The sequence below is a fragment of the Syngnathoides biaculeatus genome, chromosome 13, assembly GCF_019802595.1.
Source record: "Syngnathoides biaculeatus isolate LvHL_M chromosome 13, ASM1980259v1, whole genome shotgun sequence".
NCBI lineage: Eukaryota > Metazoa > Chordata > Actinopteri > Syngnathiformes > Syngnathidae > Syngnathoides > Syngnathoides biaculeatus.
Window position 1 is genome coordinate 14,111,317 of NC_084652.1, and position 27,240 is coordinate 14,138,556.

Genomic DNA, 27,240 nt, shown 5'->3' on the forward strand with positions numbered 1-27,240 from the left:
TTAAAATGAGCATTACGAGGAGGAGACTCCAGTACTTCCGGGCTGTAGTCAGTTGACGTCACTTAGAGGTTCAGAACAGCGCGCATAATCAAATTTATATTAATCTACAAACTATTTTATTTTCCGTTAAAGGGATGGGCTACGGTGCGTTACATCTTAGTTCCGAATTCGAGTTATATCACCGCTGAAGGAATAAAACACCGTCGTTCAACGAAGACAAGACAGTCGGATTTTGGACGAATAAAAGAAAAAGATTGTTTTTTTTTTTAAAAAAAAGATCATAAAATTTCACGGTTATAATTTGAATAGAATGGCAAAATCTTCATCGCACTTCCACAAGTGATGTCATTACATAGTCTGTGTGTGCGTGTTTTTTTTTTCTTTTTAAAGGTACCGTAGTTTCGGTTTCCCACTTGCATAAGAAAAATATGTTGCGATGGGGATCACTAAACTATCAGAGTTGATCCGATTTGAAGCTCCCGGCGCGATTTCTCACAAAGATGTCAGTGACTACACAGGTAAACTGTCACCCCCAACTTTCGATCACTTTGCATGGGTTTTATTTCGCTACGATGTCGCCATTGTTGCGATCCAAAAGCTAACTTGATAACCACCTCGCTGCTCTGTTTACGTTCCAGACAGGGTAGCACCTCGGTGAAGTTTATCTCTGGTACCTTTCTGCAATCATTCGTATTTCTTATACATATATATCGTATACTCTATCCTGAAAAAAAATTAGGAAAAATAACACCCGTTACTGCTCCTGATATTAACACGTGCATTTTTATGCTCCTATCAATAAATGGGTCAATACTTCAATTTCGATTGGTATTTAAACAGTAGTCTTCATCGTTCTGTTGACATTTTGACATCATGACACAAAGATGATCTTTTTCATGCTTCGCCATTACGCAGGATGCTGCACACCTACAAGTAAACCGGAAGAGTCACTGTAACTTGGAAATTTTCTTGAATTTTAACACCAGTTGGGAATTTTTCTTTTCACCCCCATGTTTTGCAGAAACGACTGAAATATGAAACAGTTAGTCATTCTAGAAGAAGAGAAGGTCAATATTAACTTTCTGTGAGGAGTGTATACATATTTATCCATCCATTTTTTTTGCCGCTTATCCTCACGAGGATTGCAGGAGTCTGTCTTCGGGCAGGAGGAAGGCCACACCCTGAAATGGTTTCCAGCCAATCACAGGGCACATGGAGACAGACGACGCACTCACAATAACACTTAGGGGCAATTTAGAGTGTCCAATTAATGTTACATGTTTTTGGGATGTGGGAGGAAAACGGAGTGCCCGGAGAAAACCCACTCAGGCACGGGGTAGTGTATACATATACTGTATAGGGAAATTAGTTGTGCAGGAAAAAAAAGGAGATTTGTGTGTGTGTTTTTTTTTTTTTATTGGACAGCAGAGACAGTATCGTGCTAAAGTTAATAGTTCATGAAAATATGTACTGCCATGGTTTTCTTGTTGCAATGGCTTTCCTTGTCTGTAGTCAAGGATGACACTGTTGTTGATGCCTTTCAGTCACTTTATTCCCGCAAACAGGATGGAACGCATCGATTCTCCCATCTTAATCTTAAATGTCCCCTTTCGTTCTTTATAATTCCATCCATTAATTTTGTAATCACCCCCAAAATGTTTTTATAAAGATTATTTCAAAAATATAGTTTCCTGATTATTGTATATTCAGTGATTATTGTTCATTTGGTGTTCTTTAATGATTAAAGAAAACCAAATAGACAACAATCAAGCAGCATGACTCAAGAGGGAGTTATGTACTCATCTGTTATTCATACTACAGCTGGAAATAATGATCTTTTCTGCAGTAAAATGAAGTAATCTATTTTTTTTCCATGGATTGTTTATGATTCAATAACTTTGTAGTTCAGCCCATAACATGTTAGAAGATGGGGCTGTTGATGATTATTATCCAAAAGTAAAAGCAGCTGTTTGCAAACATATTTTGATGAAACACAAATCAGTCTGCCTGATTGGAGGACTACAGAAATCAGAGAAAATTTACTGGCATTTTTAAGAGAAACAAAGGCTCCAAACGATTCATCTGTTCTGAAAATAATTACCAATTAGTTTGATCATTTATTAATTGTCGATGAATCAATTAATTATTGCGTATCTGCAGAATAGTTTCATTATTGCTTTTGAGCCTCCGTTCTCTCCAAAGGCAAGGTCATTGCCTTGGATACATCAATCGTGATGAACCAGTTCCGGGCTGTAACACCGTCACTGAAGTAAGTTGCTTGAAAAAACTGCTGTATATCTTGCAAACTGGAAGAACACTGTGATTGCACACGTTCTTGTTCCATCTTAATTTGAAAGCATTACAGTCCAGGATTTACAGTAGTTGGCTGTATGTCTCCGCCGTCTGTGTCTGCAGCCCATTGACTGGCCTCTTCTTTCGCACTCTGACTCTCCTGGAGCATGACATAAAACCCGTGTTTGTGTTTGATGGAAGACCTCCCGGAGAAAAGTTTGCTGCTGTAAGTTACACACTGGAGACGTGTTGTCATTCAAGTTGTAAATTATCTTTTGTAGATGAACTATTGGAGGCTAATCAAAATTTCCTATAAAAGGCCATAATGCTGGCCCAGCATGGACGTGAATTGAATGAACCTTTACTGTGTTATTTGAACGGTTCGTGTTTTTTCCGGCAGCTTCAGAAACGAGCCGAGGCAGCAGGTTGGCGCTCCTTCATCCATTTGGGCACAGGTACAACCCTTCCAAGAATATACACAGATGCAACTGAAGTAAATTTATTACCTTAATGCTGTTGATAATTTATTATCAAGTCCCCTGTATTCATTTTATTGTGTTTTTGTAACCAGTAAGTGTACGTGATTTTAGATCTTTATTTTTCCTTCCAGATTTCAGCCTCTATTGGTTGCCACGTGTATGGGATCTGCCCAAGACATTCAGAATGAAACATACTGACCAATATGTCTTAAGCTATATGACCAAGTTTACTGTTTCTTTTAACGCAGGGGTGTCAAACTCATTTTTGCCGCGGGCCACATCATAGTTGCGGTTTCACTCAGACGGCCGTTATTATTGTGAAACAATCTAAATTTTTAATCGCCTCATTATATTTACACATGCAATTTATGAACTAGTTTTGGAATCAGAAATCAAGGTAAATGTTTTTTTTTGACTATTGTTCATGTTTGGTAACACAAAAATGCTTGCAATATCTAAAAGTTGTTATTTATGACATGGCAATTTGAAATTTTAAGAAAAATCCTGGAAGTTGACACACATGATTTGCCTTTGCGGGCCACATAAAACCAAATGGCGCGCCGGATCTGACCCCCGGGCGTTGAGTTTGACACCTGTGCTTTAACAAATCAGATTACAGATTTATCCTAACATCCACTGGGACAACAAAGTGGCTCTAGATGATGTCCGCATTTTTCACTCTTCTGATTGGTTGATCGGAGAAAAAGTGCGCCACAAGAAAAATAAGCTTGTGGTGGTTTGCACACAATAATACATGTAATAATCAGAATCTTCAGAAAGTATGATGTATTTGAATCATCATTTTATAAGATTAGCATTTTGAAAAAATATAGTATCAATAGTTTTTATAATTCTGTGGAGATATTGGTGGCATAAGAGTGAATTCATTTGAGTAAATCCTCACTTCAGTTACCTCGATTCAACCTTTGCCGATTACAATGACCTCGATGACTGAAAATTTACACAGAGCATTTTTAGGGAGCACATCAGTGTTTATCAATTGATATTTGAACAGTAAAATCAAAATGACTTCCGCGGGTACGGTATCATGCTAGCGATTTGTATCTTCTCAAGCAGTATAATTTGTCCTTCATCCAGGATCACTCCAAACAAAAAAAAGTGTCCATCTCCTGAAGCTTCTGGGTGTTCCTGTGGTCCAAGTATGAACTTCGCAATAGTTAAGTTCTTTTCTCTCGACTCCGTCACTTATGACTCATTTTTTTTTCTCCTCGTCGGCTTATACCAGGCTCCAGGAGACGCTGAGGCCCTTTGCGCTTGGCTGGTGAGGGAAAAGACTGTAGAAGCTGTGGCATCAGAGGACATGGACACGTTGCCATTTGGGGCTCATGTTTTGATTCGTCACCTGAATGCCAAGAAAGACAGGTAAAAAAATGATGCAAAATGAGGCAGGATGCTCTTTAAATTACAGTAGCATTCATATTGTTATCAATGCTGTCTGTACTTTTCATTACAGTCCTGAGCATTTCTGTACTAAACGGCAAAACTTGTTCACATTTTTTTTTTTTTTATAATATTGCCACTAATACAAAGTGAGGGACCGTGTCTACATATTTTTTTCCACATTGGTATGACTGAAAGATAAAATGGAAGCAGTAACATCTCAGAGCCATATTACAGTAATCTGTTGTTTTTTGCGGTTAATTGGTACCAGACCCAGCTGCGAAAAGTGAAAAACTGTGAAGTATTTTTTATTTTTTTTGCTTCATGGGTCCTTGACGTCTGCTTTTCTCATCTACAGTGACATTGTGGAATATTCCTTACCTGTGTTGTTGGAAAAGTTACAACTAACTCACAAAGAGGTAACGGAATATAGTGGTGCCTTGACATATACCGCAGTTTACGTTTTTGAGTTAAGAGCTTGGTCATTTGATATTGGGAATCAAAATTTGAGTCATGAGTAAGCCTTGGATACTGTTTGCCAGCACGTGAGTGAAGTGAAAACAAAATGGAGCAATGAAATTACTGTAATACCCCCACATGTGGGAAAGGACAGCCCCAGTCACGGATGCACTTCAGACTGGACACACCTATTTGAAATGAGTACACTCACAAAGGAGCTGCTGTTGGCTACAACTCACACCCAAACGCTCACACGGCGATTAAACGACTCAAGAGCCAGAGGTCACTCACGAACCCACTCCCCGAAAAGGCACACACCCAAAATTCAAAACACACTTAATAAAACCAGAATATATCTTTTAATATCTATTATGTTTTTATTTTTTAAACAACAAAATAATTGTGCTGCAATTAAGAAACTGAATTTGAATTAATTTCAATTGGTGAAATTGATTTGATATAGACCTCACAGTTGTGAGGACCCGGGATCAATCCCGACCCTCCCTGTGTGAAGTTTGCATGTTTTCCCCATGCCTGCGTGGGTTTTCTCCAGGCACTCCGATTTCCTCCCACATCCCTAAAACATGCAACATTAATTGGACACTCTAAATTGCCCCTAGGTGTGATTGTGAGTGCCACTGTAGTCTGTCTTGATGTGTCTTGCGATTGGCTGGCAACCAGTTCAGGGTGTACCCTGCCTCTTGCCCGTTGACAGCTGGGATAGGCTCCAGCACTCCCCGCGACCCTTGTGAGGATAAGCGGCAAAGGAAATGGATGGGTGTATTTGATATACCTATGGGAGTACATTTTGTTGAATGAATTTAACTAATAAGTCAAGATAACCACTGTTTATAGATTCCTATTTTCTTGAGCTTTTAAGGCACGGCTTAATATTTATCATGCGCGTCTTTCTTTCGCCCATCCCAGTTTGTTGACCTGTGTATCTTGCTGGGATGCGACTACTGCGATAAGATAGCAGGACTCGGTCCAAAGAGGGCCCTGACACTCATCCAGAAGTACCGCACCATCGAAAATGTTATTTTGCACATCAACAAAATGGTGCGGCATTGTTAACCAAGCTACACTTTGTGAGCTCTTTCCAAAATTCTGATACATTTCTGCACAACAGACCTATCCGGTGCCAAATAACTGGAAATACAAAGAGGCTCGGAAGTTATTTTTGGATGCACCGCACGCCGAAACACCCGAGTTGGTGTGGACTGAGCCAGATGAAGAAGCTTTGGTTGAGTTCTTCTGCCGCTGCACATATGTCAAGTACATATTCATTTGTAGTATTTTGGATGTGAGTCCCTCCCTTTTTCACAGCTACCCACTCGATGACTGTATTGGGGTCTTTAGGGAGGAAAGAATCCGTCATCGCATGGCGAGATTCCGACACATTCGGGAGAGTAAGCGACAACAAAGGGAAAAGGAGATGGCAAAAGGACACTGCACTCAAACTCGAATGGATGACTTTTTCAGAGTGCTTAGAAAGAGGGAGCAGGTGAACCTTATGATTACTTTATTACTTATTAAAACGTAGTACTGAAAGAATAAAAAAAATAAACTATGATTCAACTTCAGTAAACCATGACTTGAAAGCTTCTTCAAGCAGGGAAAATAGAGGACTGATAAAGTAAACAATACAGACCAATTCTACCATGAAACTTTATTTTGATGGTTCAAAATTCAAGTCAAATTATAATGTAGAGTAAACCTCCAGCTTCATTGAGGCCACACTATGAAAATTTACCTGCCGCTCTGCCTTGAGATACAAATTATTTTTTTTCCCCTTGATCACACTTGTAATTTAAAACACTTGGATCTCAAATTATCTTTCCCCATTGAAATGATTTGAATTACAATAAATCTCTTCCGTCTTGTGACCACTATTGACAATTAAAAACCTTTCTGATTGGTCCATCAATCACTTTTATAATTACAATTATTATTTTTGGTTGGCATGGCAGTGCCTGGTCCCTGTAACAGTAATACGTATATTTGTATATTGTTAGCTTAATAGCATAGTTGCGCAAGTTATATTTGAACTTTTTTTTTTTTTTTAAAACAAAAGAATAAGTTCTGACGATTGTTCATCGCTTCCTCTTCCAGACTGTTGAACCCGGGGACTGTGGAGACAGCAACAGAAAGAAACACAAATCAAAATGACACCATCAAACATGAATGGACTTTAATTGTACACCTTTATGCCTTTACAGAACTGTCACAATCATGTGTAACCAATTAATTTTTTTAATGCAAACAAAAAAACAATGTGCAACCTTTGTTTTCCTAACGTAACAAAATGTTTATTTTTAATGTATTGTAAGGCAACTATTTCACTGATTGAATTACTTTTGTTATCATGCTCTTTGAAACACTTTCTAAAAGTTGTTGATTATTTAAGTAAAAAAATGATAATCTTGAAAAAAATTATAAATTTAGGTTTCTTGTTCTGCCTGTGGCTGGGTTTCCTGTCTGAGTGGTAAAATGGCAAAAAAGTGAATATTTTTAAGTCCAGCATAATCAATCCGTCGAGAAAGATCGAGCAAACAGTGGCTCGCTATGAAAGAGGCCAGTGTGATCTCTGTCAGGGTGGCTTTCCCCGAGCCCAAAAAGGACAAGCGATGTTTCATCACAAGGTATTCAACGAGCACCTGTTGTGAAATCTATGCCAAGGCACAGACCACAGACTTGAATTATGATGGTGGATTTTTGTAACTGAGATCTGGAAAAGAGCACTGTTTTGTAAATACAATTTAGCGGTATCCGCGTTAAACAGTACTTTCAATACTGTCAATAGAATTAAATTAGCATTAAATAATTTCTGAATATTTTTGTGTGACTGAGTAAATTAGTTGAGCGCAGTGATTCACAACCGTGTACCCCGAGAGATCATAAAGTGTGCTGCAGGTACTTATCCCATTTCACGTAGAATATTATTTTTCATTTACCACAATGTATTTTTGTTCATCATCGGAGGGAGCAATGTGTTGTAGTAACTGAGTGAAAACCCAGGGACACAACAATAGTCTAGACTAAATTATTATTACTCCATCCATCCATTTTCTGGGCCGCTTATCCTCACAAGGGTCGCTGGAGTGTATCCCAGCTATGTTTGGTAGACCCTGAACTGGTCGCCAGCCAATCGCAGGGGACATGGAGGCAGACAACAGTTGCACTCACAATCACACCTATGGGCAATTTAGACTGTCCAATTAATGTTGCATGTTTTTTTTGAATGTGGGAGAAAACCGGAGTGTCCGGACGAAACCGGAGTGTCCGGAGAAAACCCACGCAGGCACGGGGAGTACATGCAAACTCCACACAGGTGGGTTGGGGATTGAACCCGGGACCTCAGAACTGTGAGGCCAACGCTTTACCAGCAGCGTCACCGTGCCGCCATCACGAGTACATCGAAGGGCAAGTTAGAGTTTCCAATTAACGCAGTGTCCCTCAACGCAACTCAAGCCAAATACTGAACAGCTTTCATTGCCGACATATGAAGGCCTATCAATTGTGTGTGGAGACGGGTTTTGTGCTTGAAGTCCAGAGAAAACCTGTCACTCCTGAATAAAAATGAACTTTCTTTCGAACGATCTTTTTTTGACGCCAGAATCAATGAACGCGTTCTCAATTACGTTTATCCGGCAGATATGAATGGAGTAAATTAGGTTTACGGCAATATTCAACAAAATATAAGCTGGTTCATGAAAATTCTGAACATTCGTTCATTTAACTTGTTCAGGTACAACACTTTGTATTTTATGAAATAAAGCTGTGCTCGTGTCTTTTTTAATTTTAATTTTTAAGGGACTGCAATAGAAGTTTGTCCTCCGAGTGGCGCTGTGACTTGAGGAGAATAATTTTCTCTCTTTTTTTTTTTGTCCAGAGAAGAAGATTTTGTCAGTCGCCCATCCTTAGCTCTCTCAGCCTGCTGCCTATCTTTCTCCCTCCCTCCCCGCCCGGCAACCTACCTACCCGGCCGCTGCCGTCCAACGCGGCCCCCCGAAGACACCCACCCCGTTCCAGGTCTTTCACCGAACCTCCCTAACCATGGCGACCAGCGCGAAGCGAAAGCAAGAGGAGACTCATTTGAAGATGCTCCGGGAAATGACTAGCCTCCCCGCGAATCGGAAATGCTTCGATTGTGACCAGCGCGGCCCGACCTATGTCAACATGACAGTGGGCTCCTTCGTCTGTACCACCTGCTCCGGTATCTTGTAAGTCCCATTCTCATCGTTGTCGTCCACCCGGTGAAGACTTCAGCTTTTACCGGAGGAAGGGAAAGCTGCGGAGCCTCCGCCGCTGCCTGACTTGGCGGTTCTGTTAGCAGGCATGCTAAGCGTTCAAGTAGAGACAGTTGGGACTCGAAGACTGGTTCGGTGTCAGGCCGTCGTCGTGTGCTTACGAGCTTTAGATGAAGGCGTGGTGTCTTCAAAGTCACATTCGGCCGGAAGAATTTGTCAGTGGATTAGTGGAACGTGGTCTCGTGGGTGTTGCTGGTGTGGTCATGGTCAGCGACGTTGGTGGTTGACAGACTTAGGTGGCAAAAGAATTTACACACTAGAACCGTTGGAGAAGTACTGATTCAAATTCTTTTACCAAGAAAATTGGTTCACATTTTGAAATGCAGTCTATTAAAAATAGCTTTTTTTTTTCATCAGTAATGCCAAATATGTACAATAACCACAGGTGCTAACACTGTAGTAGTGAGTAGATGTTCAGCTAAAAGAACAGTCTGAAATGGTCACAAGTACAAAAAAAAAATACTAACAAAGGTGGCACAACTACTGACACTGTACATTTGAAGTGCAAATATTTTGGGTAAAAAAGGGACGGACTGAAATGTACTGGAAGAAAGTACAAATGGATTTTTACTTTCAGTAGTATGTAGAGGTGGCAAAAATACTCAAGTCAGTACGATACAAATGTAACAAACCTTTGGTGAAAGTAGATTACTGATGAAATTCCTTTGAACTTAAAAGTAGAAAAGTACAGAATGAAATGTATTCAAGTAGAAATTAAGAAACAATAGACAGAGTTGGGAAAAATACTCTAACTGCACACATAGAAGTACAGATTGACACCCTGAAATGGTTGCCAGCCAATCACAGGGCACATAGAAACTATCAACCATTCACACTTACAATTACACCGAAAGGCAATTTAGAGTCTCCAACTAATGCGTGTTTTTGAGATTGGGAGGAAACCGTAGTGCCCAGATAAAACCCACGCAGGTGCGGGGAGAACATGCAAACTAATTATTGGCTGATTCTGATCAAGGTGTTTAGATCGGTGTAAAGTCAACTTCAAAGTAGTTTTCTCACTCTGGTCAGTTCTCAATCCTCGATGCCCAACCCTTTTCACGAGAGGGTATGTAGTCTGGTGCCCTTGCTCCTCCACTTGGCAATGGTCAGTTCCTTCAGTCGAGCCTCATGGGTGCTCGGTGGTGTCCCCCTGGTTGGGTTCCCTTGTGGATGGGGTCTGTGACTCACCCAGCCTGGAGGGCCAGGTTTACTCTTTCTCCATGTGCTGGCTCAGCAGCTCCATACACCAGTTAACTAACATGCATGTGGTATGGTGTTCATTCACTAATAAGTTCCATAAAAACGCCGTAGACTTTAAACTACCACTGTCATGAAATGCATGATTTTTAGTATGTTATTAATGAAAAAAATGGCAGCTGGTATGGATCCATCCGTTTTTTCTCCACAAAACATGATTTTGATGTATTTGGCTTGTTGTAACTCCCGCCATGAAAATCCTCTAGAGGGATTTGTTTTAAACGAGAAGCAGAAAGTGACGTTAAGGGCAGTCACACACGTAAGCGGACTCGTTTGTTTCTATTAGTTTTACCTGCGGGATGCTAGCTCGTTATTCCTTCGTGTTAGCCAAAATGCCGGCTTGTTGCATTCCTGTATATTGGTCGAACACTCAGGAGGATGGATTTACCCTTCATAAGTTTCCAAGAGACCCGGTTCGTCGTGAAATATGTATTGCACGGGTGTAAAGGACGGGAGCTTCGTGGGTTCCAAATGACACGTAGGTGTATATAGAGCTACTAAAAAAAACAATAGCTGGGGGAGGACGTAATCCTTTCAGAACGTAACAAAAGATCCGTGTCCATAAATCAGAGGTGGTAAATGTGTCTCTGCCCGTCGGCGCTGTGTCCGCCGATCACGGCTTTGGCCGAACTTCCGTGTCCCATAGTCGGTGAGTGGACGAACCGCCGCCGATGCCATGCCTCACGGACGACCACGGCTTCGGCCAGGCTGGCTCATACATAATGTCTGGGAGTCTGTTGTTAGTTAGAAGCGATCCGCGTATCATCTAAATATGGCTTGAAACAATTGGGTAATATTGTCCCAGACTCCTCACTCAGTTGTGAGATGTTCTCTTCTTTGAAAAGAGCTTCCGTGTCTCATATAAGGTGGGCGAACAAGCCACCGCCTAAGCCGTGCCTCGCTGACGTCACGGGCAGTAGATGCAGCCAATACGGTGACCACTTGGATGTCGAATGACACTTCCGCAACTTTTCACATGGATGACACGCTCTCTGCTCATATTTATTTTTCTTTTAGACATTGAAGTGAATAATGTTATGTATTTTCCATATCAATTTCTATTTTAGAATGTTTATAGGGATGACACTTGGGCTTTAATTACACGTGCTGTGATCATTGATAACAACACAGGTTATACTAGCATATCAACTCACTGCTTACAGGTATTTAGACACTTAAAAAAGAATCCCACCGCACCACTCGACGATGGCAGTGCCGTCCTCATTTTCTCACGTCATGTCCTAAGCTTTTCGTTCCTCTATCTGGTTTTCTTGGTTAGTTATTCCATGACCTCACTGGGTGCCACACCTCCAACCACCTCTCCCCAATCTTGAAATAAAGTGTGTAATTTTGCTTGCGTTTTAATATCTAGACTGTTTCGCGATTGTTCTGCTTTGTTTGTCACTCCTTGTCCACTCTATCCCCCTGTCTGTCCTTGAAACATTTTTCTGTCTGACTGCATTGTGAATAAACACAAAATGAATGTCATTAGCTCTGCTTAATTTAAAAATAGATATAAAAAAAGCAATGGGAATATTTTAAACTCCCCTGTTGCATAGAAAAACTGTTACAGCACAAAGACCTTACAGATCCACTATTCTGCAAGGCTATGCAGCTGAAAAAGACAGGTTTAAAAAAAAAAAAAAAAGGAAAACAACGTGAATGATCGGCTGATACCGATTAATCTGATCAGACTGGTGTGAAGTCTAGAAAGTACAACTATGTTTTCAAACATTGGGAGTAAAAGTTAAAAATGCTCAGAAAAATCCTCTTAGTATAATGCACATTTATTTATGTATAATGCATGTTTTCGTTGAATAATTTTTGACATCTTGCAAATTACGCCTGGGTAATGAAACATATGAGCAGAACTGTGTTTTCTCATTTACATACAAACTAAGAGCAAGTAAATAAGTAATTATTACACAAGCTGAAAGAAACTTACTTTTACATGTTGAAATAAAGTGCGTAACTTCAGAATAATTCTTTGAAAAATGAAAACAAAACAAAATGCATCTAATACATTTTGAATATATGGGTAGAAGCAAAATCATGCATTGTATTATTATTATTAGTGTTTTCCAGGTTTTTGTGTACAGCTTTCGGGCTGTGTATTATCCATGGGTGCACATTATATTTTATTTATATTTTATCTTTTTAGTTTACGGTACTATAGTACGCATCTCTGAAAAATCTACTTCACTACCTTAACAAGACAGTTGGACTTTTGTTACTTCCACCACTATCCATTTTTTGGGGGGTGTGCAAATTGACCTTATTTTCAACAGGGCCTCTTCAAGGCAAAGCAAGGGTGACTCCCACAATTTCTTCGCTTTTGAAATGACATTCATTGTAGCTCAGTGGGCCATATCTCAGTTCCACTCCTAAAACTAACATATTGGGAAATCAGCACTAGTGAAGTTGAGTTCAGCAAAGTGCTCACTTTGTACTCTGTGGTGGGGCCTAGACAGTCACTTGTATTTCCCATTTCGTTATGTGGTATATATGCTTTACAGATCTGGGTCTATGACTAAGGTGTACAGTGGTACACCAAACCAGTGGTTTCCAACCCTTGAGCACAAGATACATATTTTTACATTAGCCTAATAGCAGAGTTGCCCAAGTCATGTTTGAATGTTTTCCAAAAAAATAAGATTTTTCATTTTTTTTTAGCCAGCACAATTGTATTTTATTTATCGATTTGTTTTCTTAAGAGAAGGTTGAAAATGATCTGGGGAATTCCGGTGTTAGGCTGACAACATTAGAATATTTAGATAGAGAATTTCCAAAGGTCGGGATTGTTTCACACTTAAAAAAAGAAGATAAACCGCAATATGTCTACAACAAAGCAAAACTAACTAGATGTATCATATCAGTACAGGTACATCAATACATGGTATTGATGTTAGCCAATTTTATACAGCCTACCTCTGCTAGTTAGAACGGATTGTAAAGGCCCCCCAGGTCGTCAAGGATTGACAAGATCACTGATGCATCGTTTTGTTGAACAAATTGTAACAAAATAGACGCGTAATAAGCACATTGATATGCGGGACTGTTAAAGCCACAAGTGACACACACTGGCTAACAGTTACGCAGTTAGCAGAAAGTCACTTAGTGTACCTGATCTTGCAATTCCCGACTGAACACTCATTGCCTAAGCCCACGTCACCAGGCCCCACCTTTGAAAGCCACGCACATTCAAAGTCACAGGTTATACACTAAAATGTAGAATAGAAAACTATCGTGCCTGTACCTCACTTGCATATTTTTTATTGAATAATGAAAGTCAGTGTTTCTGAATTTGAATAATTGGTAGAATAATCAATTCTGAAAGGATTTGACAACTCCTCCCGTTGTCAGAGAATATAGTGATTTATTTTTTATATAAATTGAGTTTAAATACTGTAGGGGGGTAGTTGCATTAACCAGCATTCTCACATCCTTCCACAATTTTTGCACCGCTTGGACTCTTACCTAACCTCCACAGTACTTTACCACCAGTGTTGTTTTTAAATCCCTTCCCGCAGGGAGGTTTTTCCGCCAGGATTTCTCCATTACCCCTCCACAAGTCTTCTGGGAACTCTACACAGTCGGAAAGCTCCCCAGCAGCTTTCTAACCGGCCTTGCGTGTTTTCATAAGAAAACGTAGCCTCACTTTTTCTTCTGAGTATAGAGCCAGACCTACGTATTATATTTGTTTTGAATCCACTGTTTAGTCTCTTAGTTATATGAAGTGGTAATACAAAATGTGTGGATTCATATTCAAGCATTGGCTTTATTGCTGTTGTGCACCAAAACGGAATTGCCCTTTCTTGGACTAATAAAGTATTCTATGTATCAACTGAACCAACATTTCTCTTTACCAAATAACAAAATGCAGTACAGTGGTCCAGTTATTTGCGGGGTTATGTTCCTTACACTCCGTGAATAAGAAAAAAAAAGTGTTTTTTTTTTTTTTTTTTTTTTTTAGAATGACCAAGTCAAAAAGATTACCCTGTACAAAAATGAAAAGCATATTTATTTTAAAGTATATTGAGGATTCTTTATGTGTAAATGTATGTTTATGTGCCTTGCCTTTACAGCTGCAGAGATTTTATTGAAGATAATATTTCCGCCTTATTTTTAAAAGTTCAGAGAAAGTCAGATATGCCTCTTTTACTATCTCTTCATCTTGAATGGACTTCTTGTTATTAACGATGATGTGACGAACGCGGAACGATGCTTCCGTGGCAGCTTTCGCTGTTGATTTTTTTTATAATGTGTGAAAAGTGACTGCTGTGCACTCAATTGGGATTTTAGTTCGTTCACTTTTCTCATTCTCAGCTTGCTTTTCGGCGGAATGTCAGTGAGGTATTTTCCATAAACAGTTCGAAAATGCCGCTCCACATTTAAGACACTGGCAGATGAGGCAAACTCATTTCGAAAATGACATTGTTAAAAAGTTGGGCGCCCCCATTCCGTATGAAAGTGATACGTTTTTGTCTTCTTTACTGCAGCATCCATACTCATGTTTGATAAGAAAGCTTAAAATAGGGGGGAACTCACTGACAGTGTGTTTTCCTGCACTGTCGTTGTTGGCACATGCGCGGTGAGCTAAAGTAAAAAAAAAAAAAAATACGGCTGTCTCTTTTTTTTTCTTTTTTTTTTCTCAGCACGGTGTCGTGATCAACCGAAACTGCCTCGCAATTGACCTTCACGGATTGAGGACCCCTGGTCTAATGTAAATACTTCAGAAACACTTCCTTAAGTTTAATGCCCAGTGGCTCCAGGGCCCAGTGGTTCATTCAGCGGCGTACCACGAATGCCACTGGTTCCCTCCCGACCCATCATGTTCTCATGGCGTTCTTCATGCTTCTCACGTTCTATGCTTTTGACTGAAGTAATGTGAATCGTACATTTGGAGCATGTTTGTGGGTGTGACAGAGTCGAATGAAGCTCCCTTACAAGGCTCCAGGATTGGTGTCGGTATGGGGGGGCCCACATACTGCCACTCAATCAATTGTGGATAATAATACTTTTTTGTCAAGTTATTGACTAATACATCCTTTGTGCACAGTATACAGTGCATTTGAAAGTGCTCTCTGCCTCTCTTGGCACGCGCACATTCTACAGCAAACATAAGTAATAAGTATGGTATAATGGGTTTTGCAGATAAATTGAACACATGGCTTAGCTTTAGAAGAGTTTCAGGCACAGACTTGGAAATGCTGGGAAATACATATGCTTCCCGTCATGCGAGGGATCGCTTCCAAGTTTTGATATTTTATATGAGATTATTACTTACTGTCCGGTATAGTTGTGTGCACGTTTTACTGGAGCCTACCAAGTCTCTTTTCTGGTCCCGTGTCTGCCGTGCAAATGTTTTGACAAACCAGAATCTGTTCATGGCAATCAGTACTTGTCATGTTTGCCAATCCCACACCCCAGTGGCATCTCACAACTATCCTGTTTTGTCAACCATGGTCTGAGATGGGGCTGCCGTGCCCACCAGCAACAGTGTAAACAGCTTAATGCAAGGCATTTTGGTTAAACTACAAATTTTCAATTTACTAAAACTGTTTTCAGGAGAGCTCTGGAGTTCATTCTGCACATTTTATTAATTTTTTTTTAAATATTTATTTATTTATTTTAAAGAATGGATTAATTAGTGAATTTCTGGAACATGACGGTCAATACTGTGCAGATGGTGAACAATTCCTTATAAACAAGCTGGAAAAATTCCACTGACTGGACATTTTTTTATTGGAATTTTCTTTGTATCCTGTCTTTGTTTGGTACTTCATATATGCTTGCGTGAACAGATGTCAGTGCGGCCGCATTCTCTGTCATATAGTTTCTGGAGTGAAAATTAATTTGAACATGCCCCCTGATATTTTTAAAAGTAATGTCTCCATCTTTACTAACATGTCAGTTGAAGGAATCGTGGAGTGTAATTTTGACGTAACGTTGCTTTGGTTGTTTATCTGTGCAAAGAGTTGCCAGGATCAAAATCACATTCCAGCCGTGACGATGGCTTGAATGTTTTAACAAAACTGCGAGATCAAAATCTATTCAAAGTGTTCAATTGAGGCTCCACATATCAAGCTTTCCAAATGATTTACTTGTGATCATTCAGCTTTAGTTTGAATTCAAGGAATGCAGTGGTAGTAAATGCCTGCCGGAGTTGTTTGGTGTTGTATTTAGGAATTTGTTTGCACACACGCACAAACACGGCATTGGATTGCATCTGGCCTTTTATATTTTAGCTAACAAAATCCTGCTCTACCCCACAGGCGAGGGCTGAACCCCCCACACAGAGTGAAGTCGATTTCTATGACTACTTTCACACAGCAAGAAATTGAGTTCCTACAGAAACACAGCAATGAGGTAACACACTCCTGGAACTTTCTTGAACATATTTGATTGCCTTTCATTCTCAAGTCATCTTTCTGCCTTTTTCAGTTCTGCTTTGTTAAAATTGTTGGCAGTCATCTGGACTTTTTTTTTTTCTTTTTCCATTTCTCTTCTTCCCAACCCCCTTCCTGCTACTTTATCTCACCTCTCTTGGACACCCCCCACTCAAATTCCCCTCCTTCCCTCCAACCTCCTTCATTCCTCTTAACCCCCACCCTGTCCTGCTATAGGTCTGTAGACACATCTGGTTGGGCCTCTACGATGACAGGACATCAGTTGTTCCAGATTTCCGAGAGCCGCAGAAAGTGAAAGAGTTCCTCCAGGAAAAATATGAAAAGAAAAGATGGTATGGTGAAGTTATTGTTTGGTGGTTTTTCATCTACTCAAATAATATCCGATTTAGTTAATTGTTTTGTAGTGATTTTTATATCAAATAGATATATAGTGATTTGGTTGTTTGCGGCCACTATTGTACTATGACGTGGACACCACTAAGTAGAAATGATCAAAAATAAATGGAACCCTGTCATGTTTTTAAGATTTCACCATTTGGTATCTTGGCCTTCAGTGGGAATGTACTCAATTTTATCTTTCTCCTAATATCACCACTATCCAGAGTCAGGAGTCAGACCCGAGCCATACATTAGATGAATTTAGACTTGACCCGGACTTTAACAGCAAAGTCCTATGACTTCATTCGGATCCAAGTCTATTTGACTTAAAAGTCACTTTTACCAAAGATTTGAGAGATGAATATTCTGCAGCTGTCTCTGTATCAGGGGTCGGGAATCTTTTCGATTGAGAGAACCATAAATGCCAAATATTTTAACATGTAATTTCAAAAGGGCCATACAATATTTTAAAAACTAAATACAGCTGTATTTGCGTGTTTATGTAAGACCAACACTTTTAGAGAACAATAAGTCTCAGAATTATTTTAAATAGCATTGTTATGCTGTTGCTAATCAATGATGACAAAAGTACTTCTTACCATTAATGCAACTTCTGGTGCTGCCCGGTTTTCCTGCCACAGGTGTTGAGAATTCCATCTGTAATTTGTGAACGTAATTCAATTTGATTCGCCATCATGCTGGTACGATGGTGAACAGTTCTTGCCGACAAAGGCATATCTTTTATTCGTTTTATTATGTTGTCTTTATCCAAAGTTGTTAAAATGTTTATTGGCAACATCGAATACGAATGCTTTGGCATACTCACCGTCTGTGAATTTAGACACAGCAGAACCGTCTCGCTCCACAAAGGCTGTCCATTCTTGTTAAAACCTTCGGTGGTACTCATATTTTTTTTTCTTTGAGCGACCTTTGTCAAAAAAAAGTCGTTTCCCGAATTAGTTGCTCCAACAGATTGGTGTTCGACCCTTTTGCACCGAGGCACATCGACTTCCACGGCAAACTACAACAAGCCCACTAGGACAAACTGTCCGTGCGTCATTTACGTAGCATGCATGTCAGAAATCATGTACAGTATATCGTTATGAGAGCTCTGTGAGCTATATGGAACCATCAAAGAGGCAAGTATGGCTCGCGAGCCTAGGTTCCTGACCCCTGCTCTGTATGTTAACATGCCAATATTTATTTTTTTACAGAAATTTCAGAATGCTGTATCCATTAAGTAAATTTTGTCAATTGATATCACTCAGGTGGAAGTGTCTGAATACACTAATGTTATGGGGTCAGTTAAAATTCACATTTGCTTTGTTCATGTAATGTAACTGTAGTTGAGCTAAAAATGAGGTTTTTGTTATGCACATCGAGGACTCCAAACATACCAATCTGATGATAATCACTCATCTGCTATATAATCACTTCAAAATGGCATATGTGGTTTATAAAGGAGTTCAAAATTTATCAAGAAAAATGTTTACATGTTTGTCCTCTGACCTTTAACTAGTGTTTGTCTCTTTAAATGCCCAATTGGACATGTTCAAGTAGAAGAATTGACCAGGAGGATATTTTTTCACACGACCTAAAGTAAACACAAATCAACTATAAATGTCATAGTTACAGAAGATTCACATTCCACAAAGTACGAGTAACACACAGAAGCAACGAGAATTAATGTTAAGAATAAGGATGTTAATTATTGCAAAAAAAATCCACATTGGATTGTAGGAATCGCATAGCTGCTTGTCTGCTTGTTTTTGTTAGCATTACCAAATAGCTCTGTGAGCGATCACAAAAATCATTAAGACGGCGGGCCCACCATCTGCTGTTTGGGCTTCCTGTTTATTACACTCTGGTTTGTCATGTTGTCAAAAATCAGTTTTGTATTTTTTTTCCCCCACGTTATTTACCCATCAGCACAGTTCACATCTATTCGACATGAATATACTGGTATATTCTTTGTCTGTCTTCTTCTTTCCTCTTTTTGAAATCTTTTTGCCTTGTGTTCTGACTGAGATACCACAGTTTGATAAAATTGTGCCTTTATAACAAGATAAACTGCTTTTAAGTTCATGCCTTATGTTTTCGATACAAAAAAATGCCGTGTTTGAAGTGAAATCCATTTATTTTTTATTTTATTTGTCAGGACTAGAAATGATTGTGATCAAGAAAATGCAATTTCCTGCAATATGCCCAATGTGAATTTAAGAAAAATACAGTTGGTTCTCTAAAACAAGAAACCAATTGGTCGTTTGTTCTTTATTAAGGTAAATGTCTCATTTTCTTTTGTACAGTCATTAACCAAACAAAAATATATTATATATATATTTACTTGATATTAGAGACTGTGGCACTGAAGAGACGAGGAAGCAGAGGTGGAGGTGGCAGAAATGAAGATGCTGAGGTTCTCTTTAGGAGTGAGCAGGTTGGATAGGATTAGAAATGAGATCATTAGAGAGACAGCCAAAGTTGGATGTTTTGGAGACAAGGTTAGAAAGAGCAGACTTTGATGGTTTGGACATGTCCAGAGGCGACAGCGTGAGTATATTGGTAGATGGGTACTGAGGATAGAGCTGCCAGGCAAAAGAGCGAGAGGAAGACCAAAGAAAAGGTTTATGGATGTGGTGAGGAGACATGAGGTCAATGGATGTTACAGAGGAAGATCCATGAGATAGGCTTAGATGGAAAAAGATGACACGGTGTGGCGACACCTAACAGGACAAGCCAAAAGGAAAAAAAGAAGAAGAAGATTCAAAAGAATTGTCAGTAAATACTCAATTACTAATTGCAGTACTACTGAATGCAAATTCTCATTTGTGACGGCTCTGTTTAATGTAACTTCAGAAATAAAGTGAGAAAATGATGTCATCATAAGATTGCATTTCATAGAATAACTGAAAGCAACTATTAACAGGTTTTGAAGGGGGAAAAACAAAGTGCCCTACAGTGCTTCCCCCCTCATCCCTACAATAAAGAGAAGAAAATGTTGAGAATAAATACAATTTCATGAAATAAATATTAGAATTTAGGTTGTGAATATAAGTCAGTATTTCTGATCACGCACAAAGCTTACTGTTTGAATCAATGATTACTGGATTTTAACTCGCATTCACTTTAAATCTTCATAATTTTATTTTTATTTTTTTATTTCCCTTCATTTTAAAGGTATGTACCTCCAGACCAAGCCAGGTCAGTCATAAGCGTCCAGGCATCGGTGTCGGGCTCATCAGCCAGCAGCACTGGCAGTACCCCAGAAGTACAGCCTCTCAAGACCTTACAGCTCAACAAGACCCCACTTCGTCAAGTAAGAAAACACTTTGAAACCACACATCTGTTCTCTTTAGAATTATGATTTGAGGAAAACGTCATGTGACTTTCTATGTCTTGTGTCAAGTCTCCAGGGTTAGTGCGCTCCCAGGTTCATATCACAGCCCAAGAGAAAAAGTTTGACCTCCTGTCGGACCTGGGCGGTGACATCTTTGCTGCCCCACCCACACAGGCTGCCACGTCCACCAACTTTGCCAACTTTGCACATTTTTCAAGCCAGTCAGGTAAAAGACCCCCCCCCACCACCATTTTTTCCTAAATGAATGTACATCCTGTCATCATTTCATGACATTACCCTTTCATTCATCATCCAATATGCCCTTGTTGTTGGCTACAGCATCTCAGGGTAATACAGACAGCAACTTTGCCAACTTTGACGCATTTGGAAACACTGCAATTCCATCCCATCTGAGTACGTCACCCACCTCAAAGTCCTTTTCCACAGGTACCCTCCCCCTCCATCTCCACCAGCTTGTCTTCAGTTCCTCACCATGTCATTTCATACTTAGCGTATATACATCACTGCGCTATGTCCTAGCTCCTCTGAACATGTAGAACATGAAAACCTGATGGATGCACTTAATCTAGAATTCTTGGTGAAATTTGTGGCGCCACAGAGTCAAAGGTAGAGTAAGCGTCAACATACTGGGGCATATACTACTGCTAATTAGATTTGCTGTGAAAAGCTAACACAACTATCCATCTCGTCTACCAAATCACGCAAAAGAGCATGTTAGTCAGGTACGCACTGCGAAGTGCAAATTGTTTCACTTTTAAATACTACTAAGCAATTATAGCCTGTCATGTTGTCATACTGCTTTCTGCGTTGTCACATGACAGTAGCCTTTTCTCCCTGATTACCTAAAACTGGGCTCCCTTGGCCACTGGGATCGCAGTCTAGCCAGGTGGCAGAACAATGTGGAGCTGTGTACCTAAATTCATAAAGTACAGCATGTCAGAAAATGTACAATATACTTACAGTATATAAATGACTATTCAACAGGAGGAGGTGTGCCAATTTCGTCCAGGTCAAGTGCTGTGCCAACCCAGTCTCAAACTGGGAGCTGCACAGAGGATCGCTACGCTGCTTTGGCTGAGTTGGACAACAAGTTAAGCTCCTCTGTAGGCAGCAATGTGCAAGGGTGAGAGACTGGTTGACACATAGATTTCATTTATCAAATGGCTGTAATGCAATAATACAGGCTTGTTATGACAGGAATTTATTTGGTCCAGTGCTTGGCTCATCGCCAGCCCAGAATGCACCCGTTCTACCCAGCATGCAGCCTGGCTTTGGAGGTGACTTAGATTTTAGTGGTCCTCTTTAGAATAAAAATACTTTTCTTACTGTGTTAAAAACCGACCATTCCATTTAGGGGTCCCTTCCACAAATCCCTTCGTCGCTGCAGCTGTTGCCTCAGAGATGGCCACCAACCCTTTCCAAGCCAATGGAAGAGCATCAGTTGCAGGTTTGTGCACATTTTAGCACACATTGACATTTTTTTGTGTGGTTAGCTGTAGTTTGATCTAGACTTGGCCAAGTATATACCATCATTTCTCGAGTATATTGCGTCCTTAAGTATAATGTGCACGCCCAAAGTTGACCTAAAAAAAATCAGGAAAACCCTTCTACCAATGTACAATGCCCACCACCAATTTGCTGCTATCCATATGCTCAAAATATTAGCAATTATCTGTATTTATATTTTGCTAGGATTGTATTTGTATTGTTTTTCAAAAACTGTACAGCAATCATTAATAATAATCATTGTGCATATCTTGATGTAGCATTAATATATAACTCGGGGACAGGCCACAGGACACGCTTGTCCTTGTCCCTGTCATTGTCAGAAAAGAATCCCTCAACCGACTAAAATAAATGCTCAATGATTGCATAATATTTTAGTAATACCGTTAAGACATTGCAGTCTTAAATCAATATTTATATATATAATATTTAGCACTGTTTAACTTAAACATTTTTTTGCATAACACATTTGTGCCTAGTGCAGTTTATCCTCTACATTACACATCCTTGGCCAAGACTTCAAAAGAAGCATCTGACTCATCTCCAATCTGAAAAATATCCATTGTAGCTACCTTTTGTGGATCACTGTCAAACTCATCATTTATGACTTGGTACAGTTCCGGTGCCGCTTGCATTGCATTATGAACATCCCATCTTGCGCCACCGCATGTCATCCTCTGTGCCATCCATCGCGTTTGTGAGGAAAGGTTTTTTTAAATCCCAAGAGTTTGGGTTGTGCAGCGCAGCCTCTCCACCTCCTTCCGGCATCAATCTGCAGCAGCTTTCCTACGGTGTCTATTGGCTATGAAAACAACGTCAGCTCTAACTACGTAGAAACGAGCCTAATTAGCACATTTAAAAAAAAATGTAAACAAACGAGCATTTCAATTGGGTGCCCTCTCCCGTTTTTTTTTTTTTTTAATGTACTCATTACGCTTGTACTATGTAGTTTGAGCTCATATTGTTTTGATAATGTCCTGAAACCATTGGGCTTTGTCTTTTTGGACTGCTGTGCTGCTTCCGGGTTCCTCGCGTGACCAATGATACATTTCTTTTAAAAGCGGCTGCACAACTAGTCATTGTAGTCGACATTTTTTGTCTTAGTTTAAGTTAAAACCAACTCATTGGCAATCATTTCTGATCTTTGGTGCAGGAGCAACAAATATGATAGGCTAACGATTGTAAAATGCAAATTTTCCCCAAGGAGGTCATAGAGCTCAGGTTGGTGGTGCACATTACCTTTTTTTTTTTTTTTTACCACTCAATGTACCTGTAGACAACTATAAAATGTCATTGTATTTTTCATTTTTCATCCATACCTAAATATAATGTGCTCTATTAACTTTTTGAAAATGTTTTTGTAAAAAAGTGTGCATTATTTGAGAAATTACGGTAACATATAAGGCCTGCTCTTTTTTTTGTTTATTGTTCACGCCACTGAGAATTGTACAATTTGAAGAATACTGTAATCTTTGTCGCATTGATTTTGCCCCCCCAACCCAATATTGGTTGAGTAAAATGTAATTATTCACATTTAATTATATAATTAAATAGTACCGGTAGATTTAAAAAAGATAATAATAATAAATGAAAAAGAACTTTGACATGAACAATATATTGTATTTAAAAAAAAAAATAAATTTAATACAAATGTTTTAAATAGCCAATGTATTAGATGGTTAAAAGTACTTTACATATTTTAGTTGACTTAATTTTCTTTTCTCTTGCTGTGTATCGATTTTTTTTATTCCCCTCATGAAATAATTGGTTACTTGATTCATTTATTATAATTAAAGCTATTACCAACACTTTTCTGTAATTTTAATGTATTTAATAACTCATAATTTAATTGTAAATCATTTTGAATAATGTAACAAATCAGTGATTAAAAATATTACAACTCAATTTTTCCCATTTTACAAACATTTTAAATTTCCCCCATAATTTGTCAATTAAATGTATTTCATTTTGTTTTATGTCAATAAATAACTGAATTTATTACATAGAAATTAAAAATATCAAAGTATTTTTGTATTTTAACATGTTTTATCAAATTGGTCTATCAAAATTAAATGATTCTAATCATACAGTTTGAAAAACATGAAATGTTTTCTTTATAACAAACTCTCTTACATGTTTCAAACTTTTTTTTTTGTGCTTAACCTCATTGCTGAACGACCTTGCCCATCTGTCCATTAAAAAGTGAAATGTTGCCCTTGAGCAGAAAAGTTTGCTTCCCCACTCCTGAGTTAATGTTCAAGTAAGCTTAGATAAGTGTTTCCTCCTTGTGTTGTGTTTTTGTTGCGTATGTATGTTTGTAGCCGCCTCATTTGGTACTGGGTCAATGAGCATGCCCGCTGGCTTTGGGAATTCGTCTTCGTACTGCCTCCCGACCAGTTTCAGCGGAAACTTCCAGCAGCAATTCCCTGGCCAAGCCCCCATCCCTTACTCTCAACCTGGGGCCTACCACCCTCAGTCGAATGGTTAGTGGCCTCCCATATTCCTGTGTCCTTGTACTCCCTTTTTACCCACGTTTCCCATGCACGCATTTCTCGGGACATGCTTATGATTTTCTGAGCATGATGTCACCTTTGCCTTGGAAATTGTCACTTATGCTTGCAGGAAACTGAATGTCACACCTTGTCAGTGGCAACTACTGCTCAGTCATTTGAAGTTTCATTTCCGTTATCAGTTCATTGAACAATTTCGTCTGTGTTGGGGGTTCTCAAACTTTTTGGGTCCAAGGGCCCCTCATGGGTTAGATTTTTTTTCCACGCACCCTCATAATTCTGACACCAATCAAACATACTGTGACTACCACTTGTATGCCTAATTGCATTGTTTCAAATATACACTAAACTGTTCATAGAAATGAACTCAAATTTAATTAAATTAAATTAAACAGTTTTATGAGTACAACAAAATGTGTTTCTGAAAAGATGGGAAACATGGGTCAGGTATATTACAACAGTCTGACCATCTTTTATTTAGTGCCAAGTTGTATGTCCTGTTCTTATATTCTTCCCCTTTTTGTTTCATTTTTAAATTTTCTTTTTTTATTTCATAAAGGTTAACACCAAGTATTTTTTGTTCGAAGTGTTTTTTTCCCCTACATTGTACTGTAGTAATAGAGCCACGCTATACCTCGTCTGATCTTGCGCCACCAGTTTGAGAACCACTTTATCCTGGAAGTGTGGACCAAAATCTTATAAACCAAATTTGAAATCTCTGTAGAGGCTCAGTCACTTCCTAAATGCAATCTGACATGCTGGGGTTTGATACTCTTTCACTTCTTTACAGTATCACTAGGTCCGTATAAAAAGATGAATTGTTGTGTTTTATCAATGTCAAGGTCCTTGTTTGCCTTTCCCTATACAGGCCCTGCTGCATTTCCTGTCTATGGTCCAAACAAGCCCTCAATGACGCCGTTCGGTCAGCCCGTTGCTGGTCCAGGCATGTCCAATAATCCTTTCATGGTGAGCATGAATTGAAACTGAGCGTGTATAGCATCATTCCCAATGGTGGGAAATAACTCAGGACAAATACTTTGTCGTTCTACTTAGTAGATTTTTCTCAAGTACCTGCTCTTTACTTGAGTATTTTTTTCATTGCTTTTTATTTTTATGCTTTTAAAAAGCGGTACCTGTACTTTATACTCCTTTTTTCAAAACGGTGGCTAGCGCTAATACCACTTCAACTACGCAAGTAGAACGGCAGAGGAAGAGCAGTGAAAATATTGCTCGTAGAACGAGTGGAATCAGTGCTACTTTTAACTAGCCTTTATTTTATTTTTTAATCTGTACTTCTACTTAACTACAGAGTGTGTCTACTTTTGCCCTCTGCTTATTCTTGTCATAAGAGTGACCCCCACCCCCCAACCCCTCTTTTCCTTTTAGGCGGGAGCCCCCACTGGACCGTTTTCTTCAAGCAGTACCTCAACCAACCCATTCCTGTAGCACAAACCCCCTCTCACCCCCCCCCCCACCCCCTTCCCTCGTCCTCAGCACCAGAGGGCAGCATGCAGCACATTAGTCAACACACCCGTTCAGTCACACTATTATTGGCACTACATTTCTTTCTGCACAAAGTTTACACTATGAAGGAAAACAAAGGACTATATTGAAGACTAAGGGACTGTTAGAGGGAAAATGTTTGGACTATATATACAATACATTATATATGATTTTTTTATATTATTTGTTTATGCCTGTAAACTGTGTGCATATCGTTTGTAATCATATTTACGTATGATGTATAACAAAGACGGTGTTAAAGGTGAGTAGCTACACCTTGTGTAAAAACCACTACATGCTATATTGTAAGTAAGGGTTTACAATTTACCAACAGGGTTCTAACTATACATCAGTGAACTAGGGTTTGAACCCAACCATGGAGATGCAGGTATTTCATTTCAAAAAGGGATTGTTTTGTTATTTTAGCATAAGTGCTGCTAAATTGGAACTTGGGCCCAAATTTTCCATCAATAGCCTTCACAACCACAGTTACAGTGGCCTATAACCAAAAGGAGCTTGCTAAATATTTTGTAAATCCATACAGGTTTGTTGGCATGCTGTATTGCCAGTATTTAAAATTTTAGAGCCAAAGGTCATCGGTCGGGAACTAAGCCCAGATCTTGTGAGAAACTGAAACTTGAGGTATGTAAACAGTCAAGTATCTAGAAGATTTGGATAAAATGTGCAAAATGATCCAAATAACTGTCATTTAGGATGTCAGATAAGCAGGTCTCAAAAATGCGCATCTGAACCATGTCAATGTGAGCTTCCGCAGCGTCTGCCTTCAGGCTTGAGTTGGCGCTCGATCTAGGCCTCCTTTTATTACTGGATTACTTTGTCACTGGACATGTTTTAGGGTCCCAACTGTGCCGCTCGTGACTAACAAATTCCGTGTTGTTTCTTGTCTTTGCAAGAATAGTTAAATCAAGTGTGTACATATATAAATATATGTATAAATAAATTAAAAGATTTTTGAATACTGCACACTTCGTTATTTTACCGAGTCAACTATAAACTATAATAGTGGGCTACCCAGATAAGACCTTGCAAATTATTTTATCTGGATGTGTGAGAAAAGGCAAAAATAATGTTTTTGTTGGAATATTGTCTTTTTTTGGGGGGGCTGTTCCAAAAATAAAAGGCATCATATTATGATGGAGTTTTGAAATGCAAAAAATTAAAGAATAAAATGACTTTGTTAAAACTGACTTTAATCTACAGTCATGAAATTACGATGAAAAAAATATTCTTTTTGTCATAAAAATGTTTTGACAGAATATTTACATTTGCATTTTTCCCCTTCAGGGAAAAATATACATATTACAACTTTTTTTTCCTAAAAAAAGAAAAATTTTTTAAAAGGCAATTGATTTTTAT

At 39.1% G+C, this 27,240-nt stretch overlaps 2 protein-coding genes across 5 annotated transcripts; both read left to right on the top strand.

The window, feature by feature from the left end:
- The first annotated feature begins 93 nt into the window (after positions 1-93).
- On the top strand, positions 94-7,089 carry zgc:110269 (probable flap endonuclease 1 homolog). 4 transcript variants are annotated; one of them, XR_009797902.1, is made up of 11 exons: positions 94-518; positions 2,203-2,269; positions 2,416-2,518; positions 2,693-2,747; positions 3,870-3,931; positions 4,018-4,154; positions 4,531-4,591; positions 5,559-5,690; positions 5,761-5,874; positions 5,991-6,135; positions 6,744-7,089. XR_009797902.1 is itself a non-coding variant. In XM_061840305.1 (11 exons), exons 1-11 carry the CDS (start codon positions 437-439, stop codon positions 6,798-6,800), a joined length of 1,047 nt encoding a protein of 348 aa, XP_061696289.1. In that variant the 5' UTR covers positions 116-436; the 3' UTR covers positions 6,801-7,089. The 4 variants fall into 4 exon arrangements, 3 of the variants coding, with proteins under 3 accessions (XP_061696288.1, XP_061696290.1, XP_061696289.1); XM_061840305.1 differs by having other exon boundaries at positions 116-518; positions 5,761-5,906; XM_061840304.1 differs by having other exon boundaries at positions 97-518; positions 5,761-6,135.
- A 1,453-nt stretch (positions 7,090-8,542) lies between these two features.
- Positions 8,543-26,972, top strand: agfg1b (ArfGAP with FG repeats 1b). Its single transcript, XM_061840265.1, has 12 exons — positions 8,543-8,854; positions 16,474-16,567; positions 16,825-16,940; positions 20,164-20,302; positions 20,393-20,549; positions 20,663-20,770; positions 21,329-21,467; positions 21,542-21,621; positions 21,699-21,791; positions 24,172-24,333; positions 25,229-25,326; positions 25,747-26,972. The coding sequence occupies exons 1-12, from the start codon at positions 8,688-8,690 to the stop codon at positions 25,804-25,806; spliced, it is 1,413 nt and encodes a 470-aa protein (XP_061696249.1). The 5' UTR covers positions 8,543-8,687; the 3' UTR covers positions 25,807-26,972.
- Positions 26,973-27,240: the final 268 nt, after the last annotated feature.

Excerpts from the sequence above, each read along its gene's own strand:
- zgc:110269 (XM_061840304.1), top strand. The coding sequence starts at position 437 with ATGGGGATCACTAAACTATCAGAGTTGATCCGATTTGAAGCTCCCGGC. Across the intron at positions 2,748-3,869 it reads CTTCATCCATTTGGGCACAG|GATCACTCCAAACAAAAAAA; the intron begins GTACAACCCTTC and ends TCCTTCATCCAG. Across the intron at positions 5,691-5,760 it reads TTTTGCACATCAACAAAATG|ACCTATCCGGTGCCAAATAA; the intron begins GTGCGGCATTGT and ends TCTGCACAACAG.
- agfg1b (XM_061840265.1), top strand. The coding sequence starts at position 8,688 with ATGGCGACCAGCGCGAAGCGAAAGCAAGAGGAGACTCATTTGAAGATG. Across the intron at positions 24,334-25,228 it reads CTACCACCCTCAGTCGAATG|GCCCTGCTGCATTTCCTGTC; the intron begins GTTAGTGGCCTC and ends TTCCCTATACAG. Across the intron at positions 25,327-25,746 it reads TGTCCAATAATCCTTTCATG|GCGGGAGCCCCCACTGGACC; the intron begins GTGAGCATGAAT and ends TTTTCCTTTTAG.